The 21,511-nt window shown below is 42.7% G+C and overlaps 1 protein-coding gene and 1 non-coding gene across 2 annotated transcripts; both read right to left on the minus strand.

Annotated features, from left to right (window-relative positions):
- Positions 1 to 1,811: 1,811 nt before the first annotated feature.
- On the minus strand, positions 1,812 to 5,619 carry FMC1 (formation of mitochondrial complex V assembly factor 1 homolog). The gene is made up of 2 exons (XM_029922796.1): positions 5,424 to 5,619; positions 1,812 to 2,292 (listed from the first exon to the last, which is right to left on the minus strand). Exons 1-2 carry the CDS (start codon positions 5,559 to 5,561, stop codon positions 2,089 to 2,091), a joined length of 342 nt encoding a protein of 113 aa, XP_029778656.1. The 5' UTR covers positions 5,562 to 5,619; the 3' UTR covers positions 1,812 to 2,088.
- A 554-nt stretch (positions 5,620 to 6,173) lies between these two features.
- Positions 6,174 to 6,246, minus strand: TRNAR-CCU. The gene has a single exon. It is a non-coding gene; the product is annotated as a tRNA-Arg (tRNA).
- Positions 6,247 to 21,511: the final 15,265 nt, after the last annotated feature.

Genomic DNA, 21,511 nt, shown 5'->3' on the forward strand with positions numbered 1-21,511 from the left:
TGTGAGTTTGAGTCCCATGTTGGGCATGGAGATTACTTAACAGTAAAATCTTAAAATCTATTTTTAAAATGGTCTGAGCAAATTATTTAAAGTAAAAAAAAACCCTGTCTATAATCCAGAAGATAGGTGTCAACAGAGTTTAGAGAAGGTTCATGATAAAAGAATGAAAGTATAGTAAAATGATTAAAACAGTTAAGATTTTCTTTTTGTCAAGTACTCCATATATACTGTGCAAGTATTTTCTATATCTATTACAACCACCTTGTTGGCATTCCCATTTTACAGAAGAGGGAACAAGCTCAGGTCAACTAATCTAAGTAAGATAATATGCCTGAATTAGAAAAGTGGATTCAAACCTAGGTCTCTATCACTTCAAATCCATAATAAATACCTTACCCCAGTTAGACGATTCTGCCTTAAACTTTACTGTTATGTACAATATTGTACCAACAAAGGAAATCAAAACTTAACTTGCCGTTATCCTTTTGCTTTATTTATTTTATCAAAGTAAGACATCTTCAGATAATATACTCGTGCCTGGGGAACCTGGATGGTTCAGTAGGTTGAGAGTCCAACTTAATCTCCAGTCACGATCTTGAGGTTTGTGGATTTGACCCCACATTGGACTTTGGGCTGACAGCATGGAGCCTGCTGCAGATTCTCTACCTCCCTCTCTCTCTCTCTTTCTGCCCCTTACCCACTCATACTTTCTCAAAAATAAACAAACATTAAAATAATAATATACTTATGCCCACGTTTTATTTTATGAAATAAAACAGGAAACAAACTATGCTAAATATTTCTAATTTTTTGATCCATTAATTGAATAAATGCTTGTATGACCTCTTATACTATTGTTTTCATGTTGATCTCTTTGAAGAGACGGTGCTTGGAGTGCTTTCTGAACAGTTCTGTTCAGATTGTACTCCTAACAAGTAGTGCTAACTGAGCTACGTGTTCAAAATATTGAATAATGCTCTGTGCAAGTCACCGTGGATGGTGCTTTGGAGACAACAAAGATGACCGAGACCTGGTCCTTACTCTTCGGGAGCTTGCAGTGCAGAGAAGCAGCTGTAAGACGCGCCTGCAACAAACTGACCTAGGACACCACGTGATCACAGATAAAGAACCACTAGTAGTTCACAGAAAGAGTAATTTCTATTCGAGGATGTTAGAAGCAAAAAAGACCATTTAGGAGACTAGTTTAGTAGTTCAGGGAAAAGACTTAGTGCCTGAACAAGAAGAGAAGCAATGAAGAGACAGGGAGGGGGAAGGGAAGTTAGAGCCACTGCAGAAGCAGAATTGCTGACTAGACTTGGAGACTAAGAACAGTCAGGAATACAGAATGAAGCCAAAGTGTTTTTACTTGGGTCAGCCAAGCGCACGGTGAAGCCCTTCACCCTGACAGAGAATTCGAAGAGGAACAACACTTTGACAGATTAGAAGGCAGAAGAAGTCACTGTTCATTCCATGTCCGGTCCCTGGACTTCCTCCCTGCTGCCTGGGGTTGTGTGGTGGTCATGTTCCTAGACCTAAGGGTCAGCCCAGCCTGTGGAGGTAATAGCTCCCGACTGTTGCTAGCATCACATCTTTCTATAGCCCTTCGTTAACTCTCTTCAGCAACCATATTTGAGTATACCATCTGTTTCCCGTCAGGAACGTAAACACATCATATCTGGGTTTTGTACTGAAGTGTGTGTGTGAATAAATACATGCTTGTATAAGGATAGGAACTAGCTGGAAAGACACACACCAAACTGTTAGCAACGGTTCTCACCTGGTAACAGGGATGGGAAAGGGGAGAGGCAAGGGAAAAGAAAAGAGAGCTTTTATTTTATATTCTATACCATTTGAATTACTTAAAACAATAGGTTTATATACTTTTAAAATTAAATAATAAAGTTTAAAAAGTAAATGAAGAGCATCAATCAGTCGAATATAAGGAATTCAGTAAATTCACTAAGGATAAAACCTAAGAAACACTCAGCTGACAAAATTACAGAGCAAAACCCTAAACTTAACAAAAAAATATAGATAGAAATGATTAAATTCTTGTCTGAAGGCAGCTTCCAAGGAATCTCTCCATTCTCATGGCTCCCAGCCCTTCCCTCCAGGCTGCTGGGGCAACTTGAGACCCACCAGGCCAGCAGACTCCTCCACTGAGCGCTCACCCTTGCCATGAAATTCCTGGTGAAGGGCCACGTGTTCTCGAATACTGCGTAGGAGGCAGAGATAGGTGGCAGCTTGGAAATGAAGCTCATGTTGGGCTCTGCACAACTTCTCACTGGTAACCTGGAGAAGTAGCAAGGTCACACACTTTATTAACAGCCCAGCTAAACACAGAGCCAGAGAGATTGAAAAAGCATTCTGTAGCATGGAGGTAACCTGCCCAGAGGAAATATAAACATGCATATGTCTATATTAATTATATATGTAGAGGCACTCTAATTGTTGCTTAGGAAAGCTGACCTCTAATTAATTGAAGAGTTTTACAAGGAGTTTCACTGAGGAGCTTCATTGAGTGTCCTCACATTTTAACACCGGAAAAAGTCATTTCAACTCCCTTGTGTTACACATGAGGCAACTATAAGCCCTGAGAGGCTCACGAGTTGGTTACTGGCAGAGATGGGAAACTATCATCATTAATGTCGCCTAAAGTGTATAGAACTTCCTCCCCTTCAAACAAATGAGAGTCTAATTTTTATATTTCTGTCTTTGGTTAATGTGGTATGTCTGTCATTTCAATGAAAAGTAAAACCATATTGTCTGAAAAGTAATAGCTTTGTCCTCAATGGTAACAAAATGAAGGCTTTATATATAAAATTAATATGCATATATATTACTTATAATTTACGTTTCCATCTGAAAAGCCCATATTCTAGTGACTGTAAGTAGCTAGAAATGATATCCATTCACAAGTCCACAATAATGCCAAAACCTTGTTTTTTTCTTCATCACAACTAACTTCCAGATTTTGTACACTGTCCTTTATTTGACAAGCTTTGGGTTCTGAAGTTGGGAGAAAGGGAGAAAAGGGGAGACAGAGATGTGTACATAGCTTAAAATGCATAGCCCTGTGTTTGTCTAAATGCAGATTAACCTCTGCACCACTGCCTAAACCCCTTTGACCTTTTTTTTACTTGAATATGTAGAGTTGGAATCTGAAAACTAGAAAGTGTGGTTTAAGATCTGCACATCACATGTACAAAAAAAGATCTGCAGATCACATATGTGAAAATGACACTCATAAGCTGCTCAAAAAAAGGAACTCATCTGCTTTAATCAATTAGCTTTTTATAAGTAAAAACTTATGAGCGACCAACGCCAATGTCAAACATTAAAAACAGGTAACATCCATTTCTATTATAAACACCAAAACTGATAAGATTCGAAACAAATTCTGGTAGTGTAGGCCGTAATTCAGCTAAGCCTGAATCATGAGTCAGGAGAGAAAGGTCAGCAATATATAAACAGTACATGAATCACAAGAGATCAAATGAGAAAAAAAAAAAAGCCAACAACTGTTATTTTCTCTAAGGAAAAAGCAGAGGTTCCCCCCTAACTGAACCTCTTCAGTTTAGGGAACTGGAAAATGGGCGTAGATGGTTACTGAGTTAGCTCGGAGCCAGCAGGAAACAAGCATTCCCCATATCCGTGCTGTGTTTCTGGAACTTCTAGTATGAATTTCCACAGACTTTGAGAGCCTCTCCTTAAGGGTGATAATGCCCCCACAAGGTACAGCTATCATCATGTCATCTTAAAAATCTTAGAACGACCTTCCATGACACTCACAATCAAGTTCAAGCTCCAGCCTACCACATCTCCTGCTTCACCTACCACACCCTGATCTTTAACCAGTCTCAAATGTCTGTTCTCACCTCTGGGCGTCCAGTTGTACAGCTTCTTTACCTGGACCTCATCTTCCCCAACCCCTATTTGCTTGCAAACTCTAATTTACACTTAAGGTCGCTATTTAGTTTCCTCCAGAAATCCTCCTTTATACAAGGACCTCCTGTTGTTTACACTCTTAGCACTTATTCTATGTGCTTTGTTGTGGGGCTCCTCTGTTGGACTGTAAGCTTCTTAAAAGACAGGACCCATGTGCATCTGATCCATCATTTTGCCAAGTTCCTAGAAGTCCCTAACACTGTGGCCTTTAAAAAGTTTTTGAATTTTAGGGGTGACTGGCTGGCTCAGTTAAGTGTTCGACTTCAACTCAGGTCATGATCTCCCAGTTTTCAAGCCCCATGTAAGGCTCTGTGCTGACAGCTCAGAGCCTGGAGCCTGCTTCGGATTGTGTGTGTGTGTCTCTCACTCTCTGCCCTACCTGACTCATGCTCTGTCTCTCTCTCTCTCAAAAATAAATATTGAAAAAGTAAAGCTTTTAAATTTTAGTTCATTGGGTGTAGTTTACTTGATAAAATTGTATACATAAAAAATAAAAATATTTGAATTTTAGTTCTAACATAATGCATTCTAACTTCCATATCTCAAAGATTCAACAGGATCCTGGTTCTCCTTTTTCTCACATTGCTCAGAAGGCAGTTTCCTACCCTAAAGCCCGAAGGTACTCTCCAACATACTATTTTGGAGATAGCTTGCAACTTCCTTCAAAGCCCGATCCCTAACTCCGAAGACAGCAATTAAATAGAAGATCAATATTTGGGAACCGAGGTTCTGGTTGTTCCTATACAAGTCCTTGCAAAGGTCCCTGAGCCTCTGTTGCCCCATTTGAAAAGTAAAACATCTTCCACCCCCTCTTGCCTAAGAGGAATATGAAGTGTGGATTTCACAAAGGAATTTCCCAAGGATGGCTCCCCATATGTTCATATTTATCTGTTATAGAAGGGAAAAAATACAGGTGGTCAGATATCACGTTAATGTTGCGATAGCACAACCCCATTACAGATTTCGAGTTCAGCTGCAAAAAGCATCATGTCCTTTAAATGGGGTATGAAATACAACATATGTTTAACACGGTTCCTGCCAAGTTCTTAGTATTCCTCATCTTATTACAGTTCTTTTCTGCCTCAAAAATTGGTTTTCAGAGTAACTGAAAGGGGGAGAAGAGTGGTTGATAAGTACTGCAGCTAGTGACCCTACACTCCATCAAGTGCATCTCTTCTTCCCCCACCCCCACCCCGCCCCCCAGCCCCTCCACTTCACTCTGCTCTTTGTCCTCCGCACCTGCAAAAGACCAGCCAATGAAATCCCTAGTCCTTGGTTAGTCCCCGGGCTTAGGCCATAGATCAAGGCTTAGAGCCTGGGTTTGCTTGGCAAGAACCACAGCGGGATGGGAGGACTGGTTTCAGAAACAGAAGCGCTGAGGCCAGACGCTCCATACCCCAAGCCAGATACTACCCTCTTCCCCCTTTCTTCCCCGGGAAAGGGACGCTGGAGCACCCAGACACGGGCTTCCGTACCCTATGTGCACGGAAAGCCTTCACGAGGTACCGATAGGCCGCGGTGTCACGATAGGATCGGCCAGTGGCCGCGTTCATGTGGCGCAACTCTCGTAGAAGGCCTCGTAAAGTGCGCACCGGCGACCCTAAGGCCGCCATTTTCCCGTCCTCGGAGCGTGGTGCCCAATGGCGCCCTACGCCTCTCTAACTCCCTCACACCCCGCCCAGCTGCTCAATGGTACGGCCGGATCCACACTGCCGGATCCCCCCTTCGATTACCGAGTCGTGGAATGTCTCACTTCCTTCTCGGCACAGCTTTACTAATCAAACGCCGAGCGGCGCCTCAAGGAGTTAAGAGAGAAGCAAACGAAAGCCGAGTGTAACTGACTCGCCAGGTCCTTAAGAAAATACTGAGAAAGGCCAGGCTAGGGGAAAGGAGAGTCTTTGGTGACTGCATCGTTTAAGACGTCATTTACTGACCGTGGAGTCTCGAGAATAAGTGGGTCTGTAGGAATAGGTGTTGATTTGAAACAGAACACGAAAGATATCTAGAGAGGATATCAGAATTCAAAGCATTGAGTTCCTAGAAATCTTACGGCACTGTGGCGGGTCAGAAGAAGGAAATGGGATACGCTTCTCTCAAACAGTAGCCCAAGACCTAGGAAAACGACACATGTACTTCCAATTTTTAAAAGGTAAAGTTAAGTTAGTATGTTTCGGTAAAGATCTTCAAGAATGGTTAAAAGTCCTTTATCAAGGCAAAAGTCTCATCACCCCAGATGGGACTCGAACCCACAATCCCTGGCTTAGGAGGCCAATGCCTTATCCATTAGGCCACTGGGGCTTCTGTGAGCGAGGCGCTCCAGCAACGTATTCAATTTTTTTTTCCTCTTTGGTACGTCATCATCACTTTAGGCCTCCTTTGAACCTATCCTGAGAAACCACACCTAATATCACTATGAGGGGTGAGGCATGCTGGGAATTGTAGTTCAGAGAACAAGAGTTCGCGATCCAGCTCCAAAAGCTTTACCCTCGAAACAGCACCGATGCGCCGGACGGAGGACGGGCCCGCGCACGGTTTTGCGTACGCGTTTCCCTGCCCGGTAACCCCGCGCCTGCGCAAAAGTGGGCATGCGATGTCGTGGAGCCGAGCGCGCTGGGCACATTGGCCGAATCTCGGAGACTCGCCCTCTGAGCTGCTGCTGTGTCGGATTTTTACCGGAAACAGCGGCCCCTTCCGGTCTTGAGGCTTTCCGGACTTAGCTTGGCTCCAAAACGCCGTTAGGTGGCGTCCGCAGCGGTCACTTTCTGTTTCCGGTTGTAGAGGTGAGGCCATTTCCGGCAGAGCCATTGGCCAGTTGGGAACGTGTACCTTACCTTCACAATTGCCGAGTAAAAGAGAAACGTAGGAGAACGGGAATTTATTATTTAATTCGCTAGGAATTAGTTAATTAGAAATAATTAGTAGCTATTTTTCTGGTTCTGTTCCTAATTGTATAACTTGTATAACTTCTGATTCTTTAGTTATCAGCGATCTTAATTCCTCGTTTAAAATCTCGCAGTGGTTCCGCATTGCCCCGGAGACTTGCCTGTATCGTAACCATCATCTCTCACTTCTCGTTACCTCACACTCTTTCTACGCCAGGTATCTCTACTTCTCTGTCTTCTCTCCTCCTCTGGTCTTATTTCTCCGCCTTAAGTTTGGCCATTTGTATTACTATTCTTATTTACGTTTGGGGCTTCCAGTTTCCTTGAGAAGTCTAGGTCAGACACAGCTTTAGGCCTTTGTGGTCGGTGTGGTAAACCGAAAATGATTCATTTCACCTCTGCACTCCTCTAGATTCTCTACATGACATGTTAATCTTTCCTTTTACATGAAGATTACCTGTATCTCCGTTCCATTATCTTTCACATGAGCCAGGATGTAACTGAGCAGACTCGAACTCCCCACTCTTAATAGGACCCTCCTCTTGTCAGGGTCAATCATCTCTAACTGTGGCAACGGTACCGCTTCATACTTTGACTGGAATCCTGACACCCCCAGAATCGACATTAGAGGAAAGCATACTAGAATGACTTCATATGAGTGAGTTAATCTCTCCCTGTGGCATTCATAAAATATTTATCAAACAATAATTCACGAGTATCTGATTTTAAAAGGCACATCTGCAGGAGAGGTGGGGAGAAGGCTATCAGTTATTCTCCTCTTAATATTGTTAAAGAGAAAAACCACAGGCCAAAAGTGGCGTCACTTGGGTTAAGGGCCCAAGTCAGTGTTGTAAATGAAGAATTAACACCTAACCTGACTGCAGTAATAAGCCCCCCCAAAATGGAACCTATAACCAGTCAGTGTGGAAATTTCCCAGTCAGCACCAGGACATTTACTGAGAGACCCCATCCGTTCCCCTTAGGAAGGCTACCTTGCCTAAAACAATGGATTCTTAGCTAATAATTTACTTTTTTCAACTCTCTACCTTTAAAAAAACTTTCTTTTTCAATGGAACTCCCATATACTTGCTAGATGGGTTGCAGCCTGATTCATAAGTTGATTAGATCTTTTCAAATTTACTGGGCTGAATTTTTATTTAACAATATAAATTTGTTTAACCAGCCTTTTAAGATGTAGCAAATTTAAGCCAGCTCTGAGGACTTGGGAGAATTGATAGGAAGTAGGTCTTCAATAATTTGCTATGTTGTGGTAGAGGGCAGTAAGTAATTGTGAATTCCTTTTTACTCAGTGGCCAAGAGACTCTTCTGCTCTAGGCCATTCTTACACTAGGAAAGGGTAAGTAATCATGAAATGTTTATGTATATGTAGCCATTAATCTCCAAAGACGGCCCTCTAGCAGTCTTCTCTTTCTATGTGTATGTTGCTCCTTACATCAAGAGGTGAAGCTTATTTCCTGTTTCATGCACCCTTCCCTCTCTGGAATCTGAGTTGGCTTTCTGACTAGTTTTGACCAACAGAATGTGGCAGACGTGACATTCTGGAACTTCTATAGAACACCAGGTCTTAAAACTGGCAGCTTTCACTTCCTGCTTCTTATCTACCTACCATGCTATGAAAACCCCAAGGCACAGGGAGGGGTACTGGGATGGGCCCAGGTGAGCTCTCCTCTGACAGCACCAGTTGCCAACCATGTGAATAAGCCATCTTGGATGTTCAGACGTCCACAGCTTCTGCCAGGGTCAGCTGGAGCAGGGGATTGCCCTACTAAACCCCAGTAACCCAAAGAATTCTTAAAGGTGACAAGATGGCTGTTGTTTGGGAATGACTCCACGAAGTTTTGGAATTTCTGTGCAGCAACAAAACACCACGTCAGTCTGAAAAAGTTTGTAGAGACACTTTAGCCCAATTTCTCAGTTTTGCAGCTTTAGAAAATCTTTCTGTTCCTCGTTGCAGGGCTACAAACTCGAAACCCTACAGCAGAGACTAGGCAGGTGACACAAGAATAAATCAGGCCAGGCGGGCTCCTGCTTCCTGCAAAGGAGCTGGACACTTGCCGCTCAATCTCATTCGTGCCAAGTAGGCACGTGGTCCCAGTGTTGCCAGGATTTTTGGTTTTTCAATAGTTGTAAATCCCACATTTTTATGAAGTGCCCTGACTTTTCAATGTTAGCAACCAAGCTAAAAATAATTTGTCCGACAAACCACTTCTGTTGGCCTTATGTAGTCTAGGGTTGCAGGTGTGTGAGCTGTGTCCCGGGGCACTTCACAGGCAATGTCCCATTTGACCTTGGCCACAGTCCTGTGAGGTAGTACCCTGGTTTTACCCACTCACAAATGTGGGAACAATCTCAGAATCTCAGAACAATCTCGTGGGTTAGTCAACATTAACTGGTCTGCAGAAAACCGGTAGTTGGCCCCAGGCAGTCTAACCCCAAAGCATATTATATTTTTAAAGTTATAGCAGAAAAAGGATTTTTATTGAAAAGATGCTGGGTTGGGACATCTGAGTGGCTCAGTCGGTTAAGCCTCCAACTCGGCTCAGGTCATGATCTCATGTTCGTGGGTTCGAGCCCCGCGTCGGGTGAGCTCTGTGCTAACAGCTCAGAGCCTGGAGCCTATTTCTGATTGTGTCTCCTTCTCTCTGTGCCCCTCACCACTCATGTTCTGTCTCTCTCTGTCTAAAAAATAAATAAAACATTTAAAAAAAGATGCTGGATAATTTTCAGAATTTCCTGGTAATGCCAGAGACCAGGCTCAGAAACCTCACCCAGGATCCTGCCCCAGGACTGCTCCAGTGAAAACGCCACCAGGCACAATTACTACAGCTTTACAATGCAGACACAATGACAGTGGACAAGGACCGGGCACCGCACGGAAGCTGCTGCTCCAGGACACTGGTTTGGGCTGGTTTCTCTGCTCGTAACTTGTGCCAGAAAGGATTAAGTCTTTTCCTAAGAGTCTCATTCTGGGGTGAGTACTTGTGATTAGCGTGGCCTGGGTCATATCCCTATGTTTTGGTCAAGGATGGCTGCGAAAGCAAATATTTTATCATTCATTGAATGTTTATTGAGCATCTGCTTATGAGTCAAGCACTCTAGATGAGGAGAGAGAAGCAAGTGGAGTTCGTAAAACTTCGACATTTATGAAGTTTCCATTCTAGAAAAGGGAAGACAGACAATAATCAAATAAAGCAAAATTTATTAAGTGGTGATGAGTGCCATTGCAAAAAGTAAAGCTGGAGGCAGGGGATTGAGACCTGCTGCCTTATAATGTGGTCAGGGATGTCCTTCTGGACTTGGTGACAAATTTGAGCAGAAACACAAGTGGTATAAGCATCTTCTGCTTGCGTGTGGGTGCACGTGTTGGGGTGGGACAGCGCCCATACTCTTTTTAAAACGGGCTCCATGCCCAGCATAGAGCCCAACATGCGGCTTGAACTCATGACCCTGAGATAGAGACCTGAGGTGAACTCAAGAGTTGGCCACTTCACCAACTGAGCCACCCAGGCACCCTAGTGCCCATACTTTATTAAGTAGACACCCGATCTCTTCCCCAGCCATTGTGGGGATCCATTCTGATCCTTCAAGCTCTGTGAAGGGAAAAGAGGAATTCCGGGACGTTTTCTGTGCTCAGTGACACTGTGGGAGCGCACCCAGAGGAGTTAGTCTTAACACACGTCACATGGGAATCTGGGGAAATTTTCAGTGGGAAAGAGCCAGGACTAATGAAAGGGTGCACCTGAGAGAATATATTCTGTGTAGGCGCTTCCATCAGTTGTGATACTTTAGATGAGGGTCCAAAACAGTGATTTCTAAGTTTTTAATGAGGGCCCCTTATATATTTATTTATTCATTCATTCATTTATTCATTTATGTAAGTAAGTAAATCTGTACCCAATATGGGGCTTGAACTCATGACTGTGAGATCAAGAGTTGCACGGTCTACTGTGGCCAGGCAGGACCCCCCTGTAAACTTTTTTGATTGTGTATTCATAGTGGTAAAAATCTTGTGCCCTCCCCCATAAGTATTTGTATTTACTTTTAAACTATATACATGTACTACTGAATGGATGTAGTACATACATTAAAACTATGCACAAAATAGAATTAAAAGGATGCTTTTAAAAATGAAATATATGGGAGCGTCAGTCGTTTCAGGGTCTGACTTCAGCTCAGGTCATGACCTTGCAGTTTGTGAGTTCCAGGCCCACATTGGGCTCTGTGTGGACAGTTCTAGAGCCAGGAGCCTGCTACTGATTCTGTGTCTCCCTCTGTCGCTGCCCCTCCCCCACTCATGTTCTATCTCTGAAAAATAACTAAATGTTAAAAATTTTTTTTGAAATAAAAGTGAAATATACAATATTTGGAAAATATTTTTATTTATTAGCAGTAAAAAAAAGTCCTAATTTCTCTCCGTAACGAAAGATTATTGTTTATTTTATTGAAAACAATGTAATTCACTACGTTTCAATATTTTGAAAATGTTGGTTTAACACATTATTTGGGGCAACAGAATCACATAGTGATAAGTATTTCTAAAGATTGACTCCAATTTCTCTCTTCATAGCATGAATTTCTTTTAAAGCGGCAGTTCGGGCCTCATTTATCGCTTTAAAAATTACTTTTCACTCAGAGACCCATCAAGCATGCTCGTTTCTTTCACAATATCAGCTCCGCAGGCGCTGTGACCATCAAGGGCCAGTCAGCAGCGAGAACCCCCTGCAGGGCACTGGAAAGGCTCGGGGCACTATTAGAAGCACTGCGGGAGTTTGGGGGAGTTGCCGCTGACGCTGTACAGTTAAAAGCAGTAACTAGGTCACTGCTGCCGCCACGCAGGTCAGAAGAGTGCAGGGCGCCCCCTCTTGCTAATCAGAACTAAATACTGAGATGGCAGCTGACATCGCCTGCAGGCTCGGGCAGAGCTTCCGGTCTCCCAGGACCTACCCATTCTGCAAGGTGCTGCCAGAGAGGAAAAAAATAAGCCACTTTTCCTCCCGCCTACAGCAATCTCCTATGAAAACGCTGGCAGAGGGGTGCCTGGGTAGCTCGGTCGGTTAAGCCTCCGACTTCGGCTCAGGTCTCACGTTCGTGGGTTCGAGCCCCGTGTCGGGCTCTGTGCTGACAGCCAGCTCAGAGCCTGGAGCCTGCTTCCAGTTCTGTGTCTCCTTCTCTCTCTGCCCCTCCCCCTCTATGCTCTGTCTCTCTCTGTATCAAAAATAAATAAAACATTTAAAAAAAAAAGAAAAAGAAAACTCTGGCAGAAAGAACTGACATCCAGAACCCTGAAGGCAAAGGAGTCTGGGAGACGTCAATCCCGTAATTCCGGTCGCACAGAGGGCCTCGCGCAGAGGGACATGGGAATGAATGCTGGCTGTCCAAAACCAGACTGTAGACCGCCTCTCATCACAGAAAAGAGAGCAACTGAGAAGCACTTTTGTAAAAAGAAACAGGAATTAATGTTTAAGTTTGACAACTCTGGTAAACCCTTTTCAGCAAGAGAATCACTTACCAGTCTCTTTGTGGCTTATGGAATTTTGATGGCTACTCTGCATCACATAAGAGTTTTTTCTATTTAAACGTATTACTTTTAATGAAATTAACCCAGCTGGTGTCATCCTGCAGCTCCGTACGTTATAATACTCAGAAGTGAATGTGACTGTTCACAAGGGAGGCGACTCGTGGGTGCAGAGAGCCGCGACGTGTGTCTCTCCCCGCAGCTGCTTGCGGACCTCCTGGCTGACTTCTTCCTTTGCCAGCGTGAGATCGTGGGCGGTTCACACAGCTCTTCCAAGAGATAACAGGACAATTGGCTGTTATTCTTTGGTTTAAAAAAAAAAAAAGTCCAGTCTGTAAAACATTAAAACCCCAAACGTCACCCAGCAAGGCTCCTCATTGTCAGTGGAGACTGCCGAAGGCTGGCGCGTAAACCGCGAGGGCTGGTGGACCTGGCCAACCTCTCCATCCCCCGATCGGCGCTTGGCCTCCTCAGATGCAACCTGTTTGTGGAACACGCTAGACTTGTAAAGTATCAACAGAAAGAACTCTGTTTTCTCACGAGTGCGCCGACAAACCCGCGGTCCCGGTTGGGTCTTCCGTGGGCCTGGATGAAATGGAGAGCTTTTCCAGTCTCTGTAAAGTAACAGGCTGAAGACTTGTTATCATCATCATTTCCGAAACAGTCTCTTGTTCTGGCTATTAACAAGTCTCATCCAGTGATCGATCAAAACTTCAAATGTCAGTTAATTTTAAAACATCTCCCCTTCCCCAGCCGGGAAATCTGAGGGAGAACGGGGGTCTCGGTCAGCATCATTTCGATTTCTCACAGGACCTCTTCCCACTCATGGCTGTTCCGGGCCTGCCCTGGAGCGGCCGCAGGGGAAGGAGGGAGGGGTAAGGTCTCCCGCGAGTGGCCGAGCTGTAAGCTGGCACTGGTGTCCCCTGGGCGTAGCAGAACCCAGGGCTGCTTTTCTCCCAGGAGCTTCCATGGGTTCCCCAGTCTCTGTCCATCACTGGGGATCGCTCACCTGTCGTCCCCCCACGGTCCATGCCTTTTCCAGTTCCTTAGGGCTTCTGCCCAGCCTCCCAGTCTGCAGCAGCCTCCCCACCACTGATGTCATCTCCTCCCTCCAGGTGTTCCCTTTGGCTGGACTCCTTCTTAAAATGCCCAAACCCGGTTCCCTTTCTTGATAAGCAGCTCAAGCCCCGAGGAACTCAGGAACTTTGGGCACGCAAGCCATTCTGAACACTGTCTTCTCTTCTGTCTTCTCAAGGAGCTAGCCACCAACAGTTTGTCTTTAGACTTTGGGGAGTAAGTCAGACACCAGTTCCTCTGTCCCTCAAACTGCACAAGATACATCAAGCTCCCCAGGTGATCCTCTTGAAGTGGCCCCGCATTTGGCATGAAGCAAAGAGGAAGCACCCCCACGCTCCCCTGCTTGGGGAGAAGGGGAACGTCCAGCATACAGACAACTACTTCCAAGGAAATCCTCTCACATTCTCTGACACAGCCTGAGGTGGAAGGCGAGCTAATCCTTCCCAGTGTTGAGCTAGTGCTTTCCGGGGTCCAGTTCACAATCTCTTAGCATGGGGTGCATAGGTGGTCTAGCTCCTCCTCCCTTTAGAATGTGGACAGACTCGGCGCCTATGGTTTTGTTCTCAGCCTTTGGGGTTTCTGGTGAAACTGACACAGAAAGAGTCCCGTTTTAGTAAATGGAGTCACCACTGTCAACCCCTCCTCTTTACGGAACTCCTGGTCTTTCATCAGGACACCTGATGCACTGTGGGTAACCTGCAGTAGTCTGACTTATGAACTGGACTGTGAATGTACAGTTCAAATAGAATTAAATACTAAGTCGCATATATATTATAATTTCATATTAAATATTGTTTACATATTCTATAATTACATGTAGAGATAACTATATGAAATACATATAGGACTTTCATTTTTGACATTATGAAAGATTAGATGTGCAGAGAATCTCAATATAAAACACCTTAAGTGCTGAGTGAGATTTTAGCAAAACACATAAAAACACTTTTTCAGAGCATGATAGAGCTGGCAGGAGAGGGAGCCAGAATAACCAGAGATGAGGAAGGAGGAGGAAGGGGAAAATGAGCACTGATTTGCCCTGAAGATATCTGTGGATCCCTGGGTGGCCTACAGTCGGGATTTCAGTTTGCTGTAGACAGTCAGAAGGAAAAAAAAGCCTCAGACTAGCATGGTGGGCGTCAGATCAGAACCTCTTACAAAATGATGGAACCCCCCACTCCAAATTGGCCTCATTGGTGGGAATGAAAAAACAATCACTGACTTCAGCAAAAAGAGACTTTTCTCTCTCTCTTTCTGTGTGTGTGTGTGTGTGTGTGTAAGATTTTGTTTAAGTAATCTGTGCATCCAATGTGGGACTCAAACTCACAACCCTAAGACCAAGAGTAGCATGCTCTACCGACTGAGCCAGCTAGGAGCCCTGAGACCCCTCTGTTTTAATCTCAGCTCGGGGTAGGGTAGCAGGTCAGAGAGGCTTCTTCTAGAGTTCCTAACCACCAGCAGTAACTACTCACCTGCATTTGTGGCTGAAAGTCATCCTATCTCTGAGGCCCTGAAATCCCTACGCTAACATTTAGTTTGAAGTGGTCCCGGGTTGGTAATGTTCCTAGGAACCTTGAAGAAGCAAACTCAAATGCTCTTTAGAGGAACATACTTTATAAAAATCTAGGCCTCAAAGAATGCCTGTGGCTGAAGTTATAAAGTGCAGGGATATATAGCAAAAAAATGTCCAAATATACAGAAATAAGCCACTGTGAGCAAGTTTGCAGGAAACAATGACCCATAAGACTGTACCCACAGTGTGGGTCAAGAGCTGACTCTGGTACCTGGGACTTTGCTCTGGGAAATGCCCCTGAGGCCCCTTGGTATGCACTCCACCAGCTAAGACAGCTGTTCATAAGCCCAGGAAAAAACAAGCTCACAAATGAAAATCATCAGATATTTGAAGAGTAGAGTCACAACAAAAGAGACAATATCTAGAACAAACTGTACCAGACAAGCCAGAATGGAACAAGACAAATCAAGAACTTAAAAGAAGCATAATAAAGATCCTTACTAAGTTAGGAAGACAATAATAACAAGCAGCTATTAAGAACCAAATGGAAATAGTGGGTATGAAATATGTAATAGTTGAATAAAGCCAATAGATTGGATAAAAAAAAAAAAAAAAGAATGACTACAATAGCTGAAAAAAGAATAATGATCCAGATCAGCTCAAGGAATTTTCTCAGAAGTACTGGAAAGAGATGGAAAATATGAAAGAACATTTAAGAGATGATGATGACATAAATATCTGTATGATAGATATGCCAGAAAGAGAGGAAATGGATTTAGAAAGAATATTTACAGAAATGCTAAGAACTTAAAAAAAATTTAAGTCTATTTATTTATTTTGAGAGAGAGGGAGCTCAGAGCACAAGTAGGGCAGGAACAAAGAGAGAGGGAGAACGAGAATCCCAAGCAGGCTCCGCACTGTCAGTGCAGGGCCCGATGTGGGGCTCAAACTCACGAACCATGAGTTTCACCAGCTGAAAACAGGTCATGAGATCATGACCTGAGCCAAAATCAAGAGTCAGTCACTCAACTGACTGAGGCACTCAGGCACCCCAGAACTTGCAAAAATTAAAAAAAAGATTCCACTACAAAGATCACATGGTGCACCACACAAGATAAATATGGAAAAACTAAAACTTTGACACATTATAGTGAAGTTGAAGAACACTAGGACAAAAATGAAATTGTAAAAGCTAGAGAGAAGGAGCAGATAGTCCACAAAAAAGTAAGAATTAGATTGACACTGATCTTTCTAACAAGCACTGGAGACAACAAGCAAGTTATACTTTCTAAGTGATGAATGAAAATAACTTGGAATATTATATCCAGCTAAACTCTTATTTAAATGTGAGAATGCAAAGATGAAACGTTCAGACATGCAAGACCTTGGAGAGTTCACAGCACACAGTCTCTTTGGAAATTCTCCTTGAAGAAGTACTTATATACTTAATGTATTAAGCTATATTCTGTAATTATGTTAATATACTTATGAATATACTTAATAAGCACAAGAAAAGATACTCAACACCATGAGTCATTAGGGAGACGCAAATCAAAAGGATGAGGTATCACTTCATACCTACCAGGATGCCTGTCACCAAACAAATGGAAAATAACTAGTGCTGGCAAGGATGCAGAGACATTTAAGCTCTTGCATGCTGTGAGTAGAAATGCAAAATGTTTCAGCTACTGTGGGCAACAGTTTTGTGGTTCCTTAAAAAGTCAAACGGAGAGTTACCATATGGCCCCACAGTTCCACACCTAGGTATGTACCTAAGGGAAGTGAAAACACACATTCACCCAAAAACTTGTACAGTAGTCCCCCTTTTCTGCCATTTCAGTTAGCCATAGTCAACCATGTGCTGGAACCATGTTCTGACACCGTCAGAAGGTGACTAGTAGTCTACTGCAAGGCCACCCTGCATCTGTCACTCACCTCGCTTCATCTCATCATGCAGGCACTCGGTCATCCCCAGCACCAGGAGAAGAAAGGTGAGGGCAGTACAATAAGATATTTTGAGAGAAGCCATACTCACCTAGCTTTTATTACAATATGTTGTTATAATTGTTCTATTTTATTGTTAGTTATTATTGATCATCTCTTACCATGCGTAATTTATAAATTAAACTTTATCATCGGTACATATGCATAGGAAAACACATAGAATCTATAGGGTTCAATACTATCCATGGTTTCAGGCATCCCCTGGGGGTCTTGGAATGTATGTTATTTGCATAAGGGGTGGGGACCTACTGTACATAGGTACATAAGTGTTCATAGCAGCATTATTCATAATATCCAAAATGTGCAAACAGCCTACGTGTCTATCAACTGTTAAATGGATAAGTAAAAATGTGATATATCCACATAATGGGATACTTCTCCGAATATAGATAGCTGTGATACCAAACTTCATATTAGGGCAAAACAAATCATAAAGAAAAAAGAAGGACATGACATATTGGTGGAAAAAACAACAGATTAAAAAGATATAACCATAACGAACATATGTACACCCAATAAAATTCATGATTCCTTGAAAAATTTGTAAGACTGAAGAAAACTGGCAAGCCTGAAGAAGAAAAAGAGAGAAGATGCATATAAATAAAACAGAGGATGAAAGAGGAAAACAAAGATAACAATGATTATAAGAATAAAAACTTATGAATACATTTCTAAGAAATTTTCTGGAAGTGTTGATCATGTATCAGGATTAGGGGGAATGTACTCGATAAAATCCAATTCATATTTATGATCAACTTCCCAGAAAATTAGGAATAGAACTTTCTTAGCTTCTTAAAATCTATATACCGACAACCTAGAATAAACACCACACTTGAGAAAATTGAGATAAGGAACAGAGGAACAAAGATGTCGCTTTCACCACTACTACTTAATACAGTATTAAAGGATCAGTCTAATGCTTTAAGATAAGATGAAAGTGAAAGAATTGGGAAGGGAGAGTAAACTGTCATTTTTAAAAGGTTATTTATTTAAGTAACCTCTACACCCAACATGGGGCTTGAACTCATGACCAAGATCAAGAGTTGCATGCTCTTCAAGTGAACCAACCAGGCGCCCTTAAACTCATTTTTTGTAGATTATATGATCATCTTCATTGAAAAGCTAAGCAAATAATCAGATAAGTTATTTAAAGGAGAGAGTTTAGCAAAGTTGCTGAACACAAACTCAATTTTCAGAAATCAACAGTGTAGCTTGATACCCATAAAAACCACAGGAGGATCTAATGGAGAGTAGCAGACCATTCGTAAAAGCAACAACTACATAGTACCTAGAGATCAATACCTGAATAATATCTTTACAGAGAAAATTTAAAACTATAAAGTTAATATGCTTATTTATTTATTTATTATTGAGACAGAAACAGAGCATAAGCAGGGGAGGGGCAGAGAGAGAGAGGGAGACACAGAATCCCAAGCAGGCTCCAGGCTCTGAGCTAGCTGTCAGCACAGAGCCCGATGCGGGGCTCAAACCCACAAACTGTGAGATCTGAGCCAAAGTCAGCTGCTTAACCGACTGAGCCACCCAGGTGCCCCAAAACTATAAAGTTAACAGAAGAAAGTGTAGGAAGATACTTTTGTGATGTAGGGGTAGGGAAATATCTCCTAACAAACTCCTCAACGTACATGTAGACAAATAGATCCATCTGACTATTAGAAGATTTTCTGTTCAATATAGGAAGTCCTCCACAAAGTTAAAAGAGGGGTTACAGGCTGAAATATCAAGCACATCTAAAACCGGTAAGAGAGTATCTATAACAGAAGGATACAATGCAACTGAATGATGAGCAGAGGTTAACAGGCAATTTGCGGAAGATGGCCTCTAGCCTTTCTTCCAATAATAGGGAATTGGAGGCAAACAAGCTATCCACCTCCAGAGAAACGGGTATATACAACGTGGTGGATACACAGTACGGAATACTATGCAGTGATAAGCAACACACAGGATGTACACATAGCAAATTTAAGAAAAGTGAGAAAACTAGGAAACAGCAAAATTTATAGCCCCAGACCATTTGTACAAATGAAATTTATATATTTTAGAAGTATACATGCATAATGAGGGGCACATATCAAGTGGGCACCTATGAGACACAGGGGGCTGGGGACTAAGGAAGGAGAAGCTGAATTTTTACAATAAAATGAGGGATGAGTTCTTGTACTGAGTGATGGTGACCATGTACTATGAATGGAGGCACATGACTAATGCACTGCTTTGCATGTGAGGTACAATAAGGCAAAACTAAACTACACGCGACACACTTGTGTCATTTGAAACTACAGCAGCCATTTGGCCACGAAAGGAGAGTCTGAGGCTGTCAGAGGGCTATCTATGAAATCTTGATACTTTGAATGCCTGGGCAGAGACACGGCTAGACGTGGATGACATTGAATCACTGGATAAAGGGTCACCTACTCCAAGCTCACCTCTAGACTACTCAGTTCTATGAACCAAAAGATTCCCTTTACTATTTTTTTTTAACAGATTTTACTTTTAGACAAGTTTCTCTTTACTTTTTAAGCCAGGGGTTTGACACCTGCCATCAAAGAATTCTGATATTTATCCACTCTGTACTGTAAGTTTTTGAAAAAATATTTTTTTAATGCTATGGTTTCACCTCTGTAGTTTGGGAAGTTAGGAGAGCAAAAGGAAGCATGAATTTAAGAAGAAAATAGGCAGAAAGGAGAGAGAATAAGGTAGCCACCATTAATTAGGTCTTATGTGCTAGGCACTATGCTAGGTGCTTTCCGTATCTAGGCTCTTAGTTCAACTACAAACCCCAACATTGGGTATCGTCACTGTAGAAATAAGGAAACAGGCTAAAAGGAGGTAAGCATCTTATCTAAATTAGTGTTACAGCTTCAGAATGGGGACTTGTGAACCCGTCTGTCTAACGTCAGCCTGTCTTCCTTCATGCTATGCCACCTACTAGTAAGAAGAGTGGGGAAATGGTAAAGGGACAGACAGAGACACAGAAGAGGCAAATATACAGACAGAAAAAAAAAAAGCTGTGTCAAGGCACACATTGATGAGGAAGGGCCATCGATTTTGAGGCAAGGACACCCATGACACACCAGAGGGGGCTGTCCTTTGAAGAAACTCATGGTCTCACTTGCACTGTGACTCAAACAGTGGTGTGCCCGGAGTCAGCTCTTCTGCTTTTATTTCCAATTTTCAAAATTCCTTTAAACATGAGACTGATTTTCTCAGCCATTTATCAAAGCTTTACTTAAATAAGAAGCAACATCAGAGATTCCAGACACTGACTTTCAAATCTAGGATGTGAGGTCATTATTACCCACGCCAAAATGAACTTCTGTGCAATGCACGTACACAGGCTATTACAGTTTGCCTTGTGACAGGAATCTAAATGCTCAGCAGTAAAAAACAAATACAATAAATCACGATGATACCTTAAGTATGGAATACTGTGAGCTGTCAAGAAGAACACAACAGACCCCAGTGTACTGATGTGGAATGGTCTAGCCAACTGAAAAAAAATGCTAGGTACCATACAGCAATGTGTGTATGCTGAATTTCTGTTACAGAGTCGGGTACATGTTTACACTTCCAGATGGAGAAATTTGTAGCAGTGGTTGCTCTGAGGAAAGAAAACAGGGACTACAGCTAGGAAAGACATGCTTTGCACTCTGGATGCCCATGTATTTTTTTTGAAACAAGTTCAAGGATAATCTTTTCCCCCCAACATTTTTATTTTAAATCGAGCAGTTCAGTGTGTCTTCCCACCAAAACAGAGCTAATGTGGGGGATCTAGAAGGATCTGAGTAGAAGAAAGAAGGTCTTTTCCCTTTTCCCGGTGATGAGGCAGGGAAGAAGTCCTTCACTCTCTCTCTCTGCCTTTCTTCAACCAAGTCCACCTGTTTGTTTCCTAAAAACAAAAGCTCCTTCTCATGTCTCCACATTTGTTGAAAATACATTTAAGTAGAAGGATACAGAACAAGCACTCACACCACCCTCTGTACTTTGGAGTGTTGGTCTTTCTATATACTTTTCTGCGCCAATGTGCGTTTATATTTATATCTGCTCTTTCTTAATGCCCTGACATCTTGGTCATTTCTTATTTAAAATTTTTTTACATTTAATATGATTTTTACGGGGCGCCTGGGTGGCTCAGTTGGTTGAGCCTCTGACTTCGGCTCAGGTCAGATCTCACGTTCGTGGGTTCGAGCCCCGCATCAGGCTCTGTGCCGACAGCTAGCTCAGAGCCTGGAGCCTGCTTCCCGTTCTGTGTCTCCTCTCTCTGCCCCTCCCCCTCTCATGCTCTGTCTCTCTCTGTATCAAAAATAAATAAAACATAAAAAAAAGAGTCTTAATCTTTAAAAAAAAATGATTTTTACTTACTTAACCAAATCCTCACATGGCATTACTGTTTCAAACATTCACATCATTGTACAGAAATCTGTGAACCACCCATTTCTTCCTTAAACTTATAAAAGCAAACTCCGGCACCAATAGGGTAACTTTGCCTTTGAGATCCGTCACCAGTAACTGTTTCATGCACCCTTTTCAGAA

This window comes from Suricata suricatta, chromosome 2 (genome assembly GCF_006229205.1).
Source record: "Suricata suricatta isolate VVHF042 chromosome 2, meerkat_22Aug2017_6uvM2_HiC, whole genome shotgun sequence".
Classification (NCBI taxonomy): domain Eukaryota; kingdom Metazoa; phylum Chordata; class Mammalia; order Carnivora; family Herpestidae; genus Suricata; species Suricata suricatta.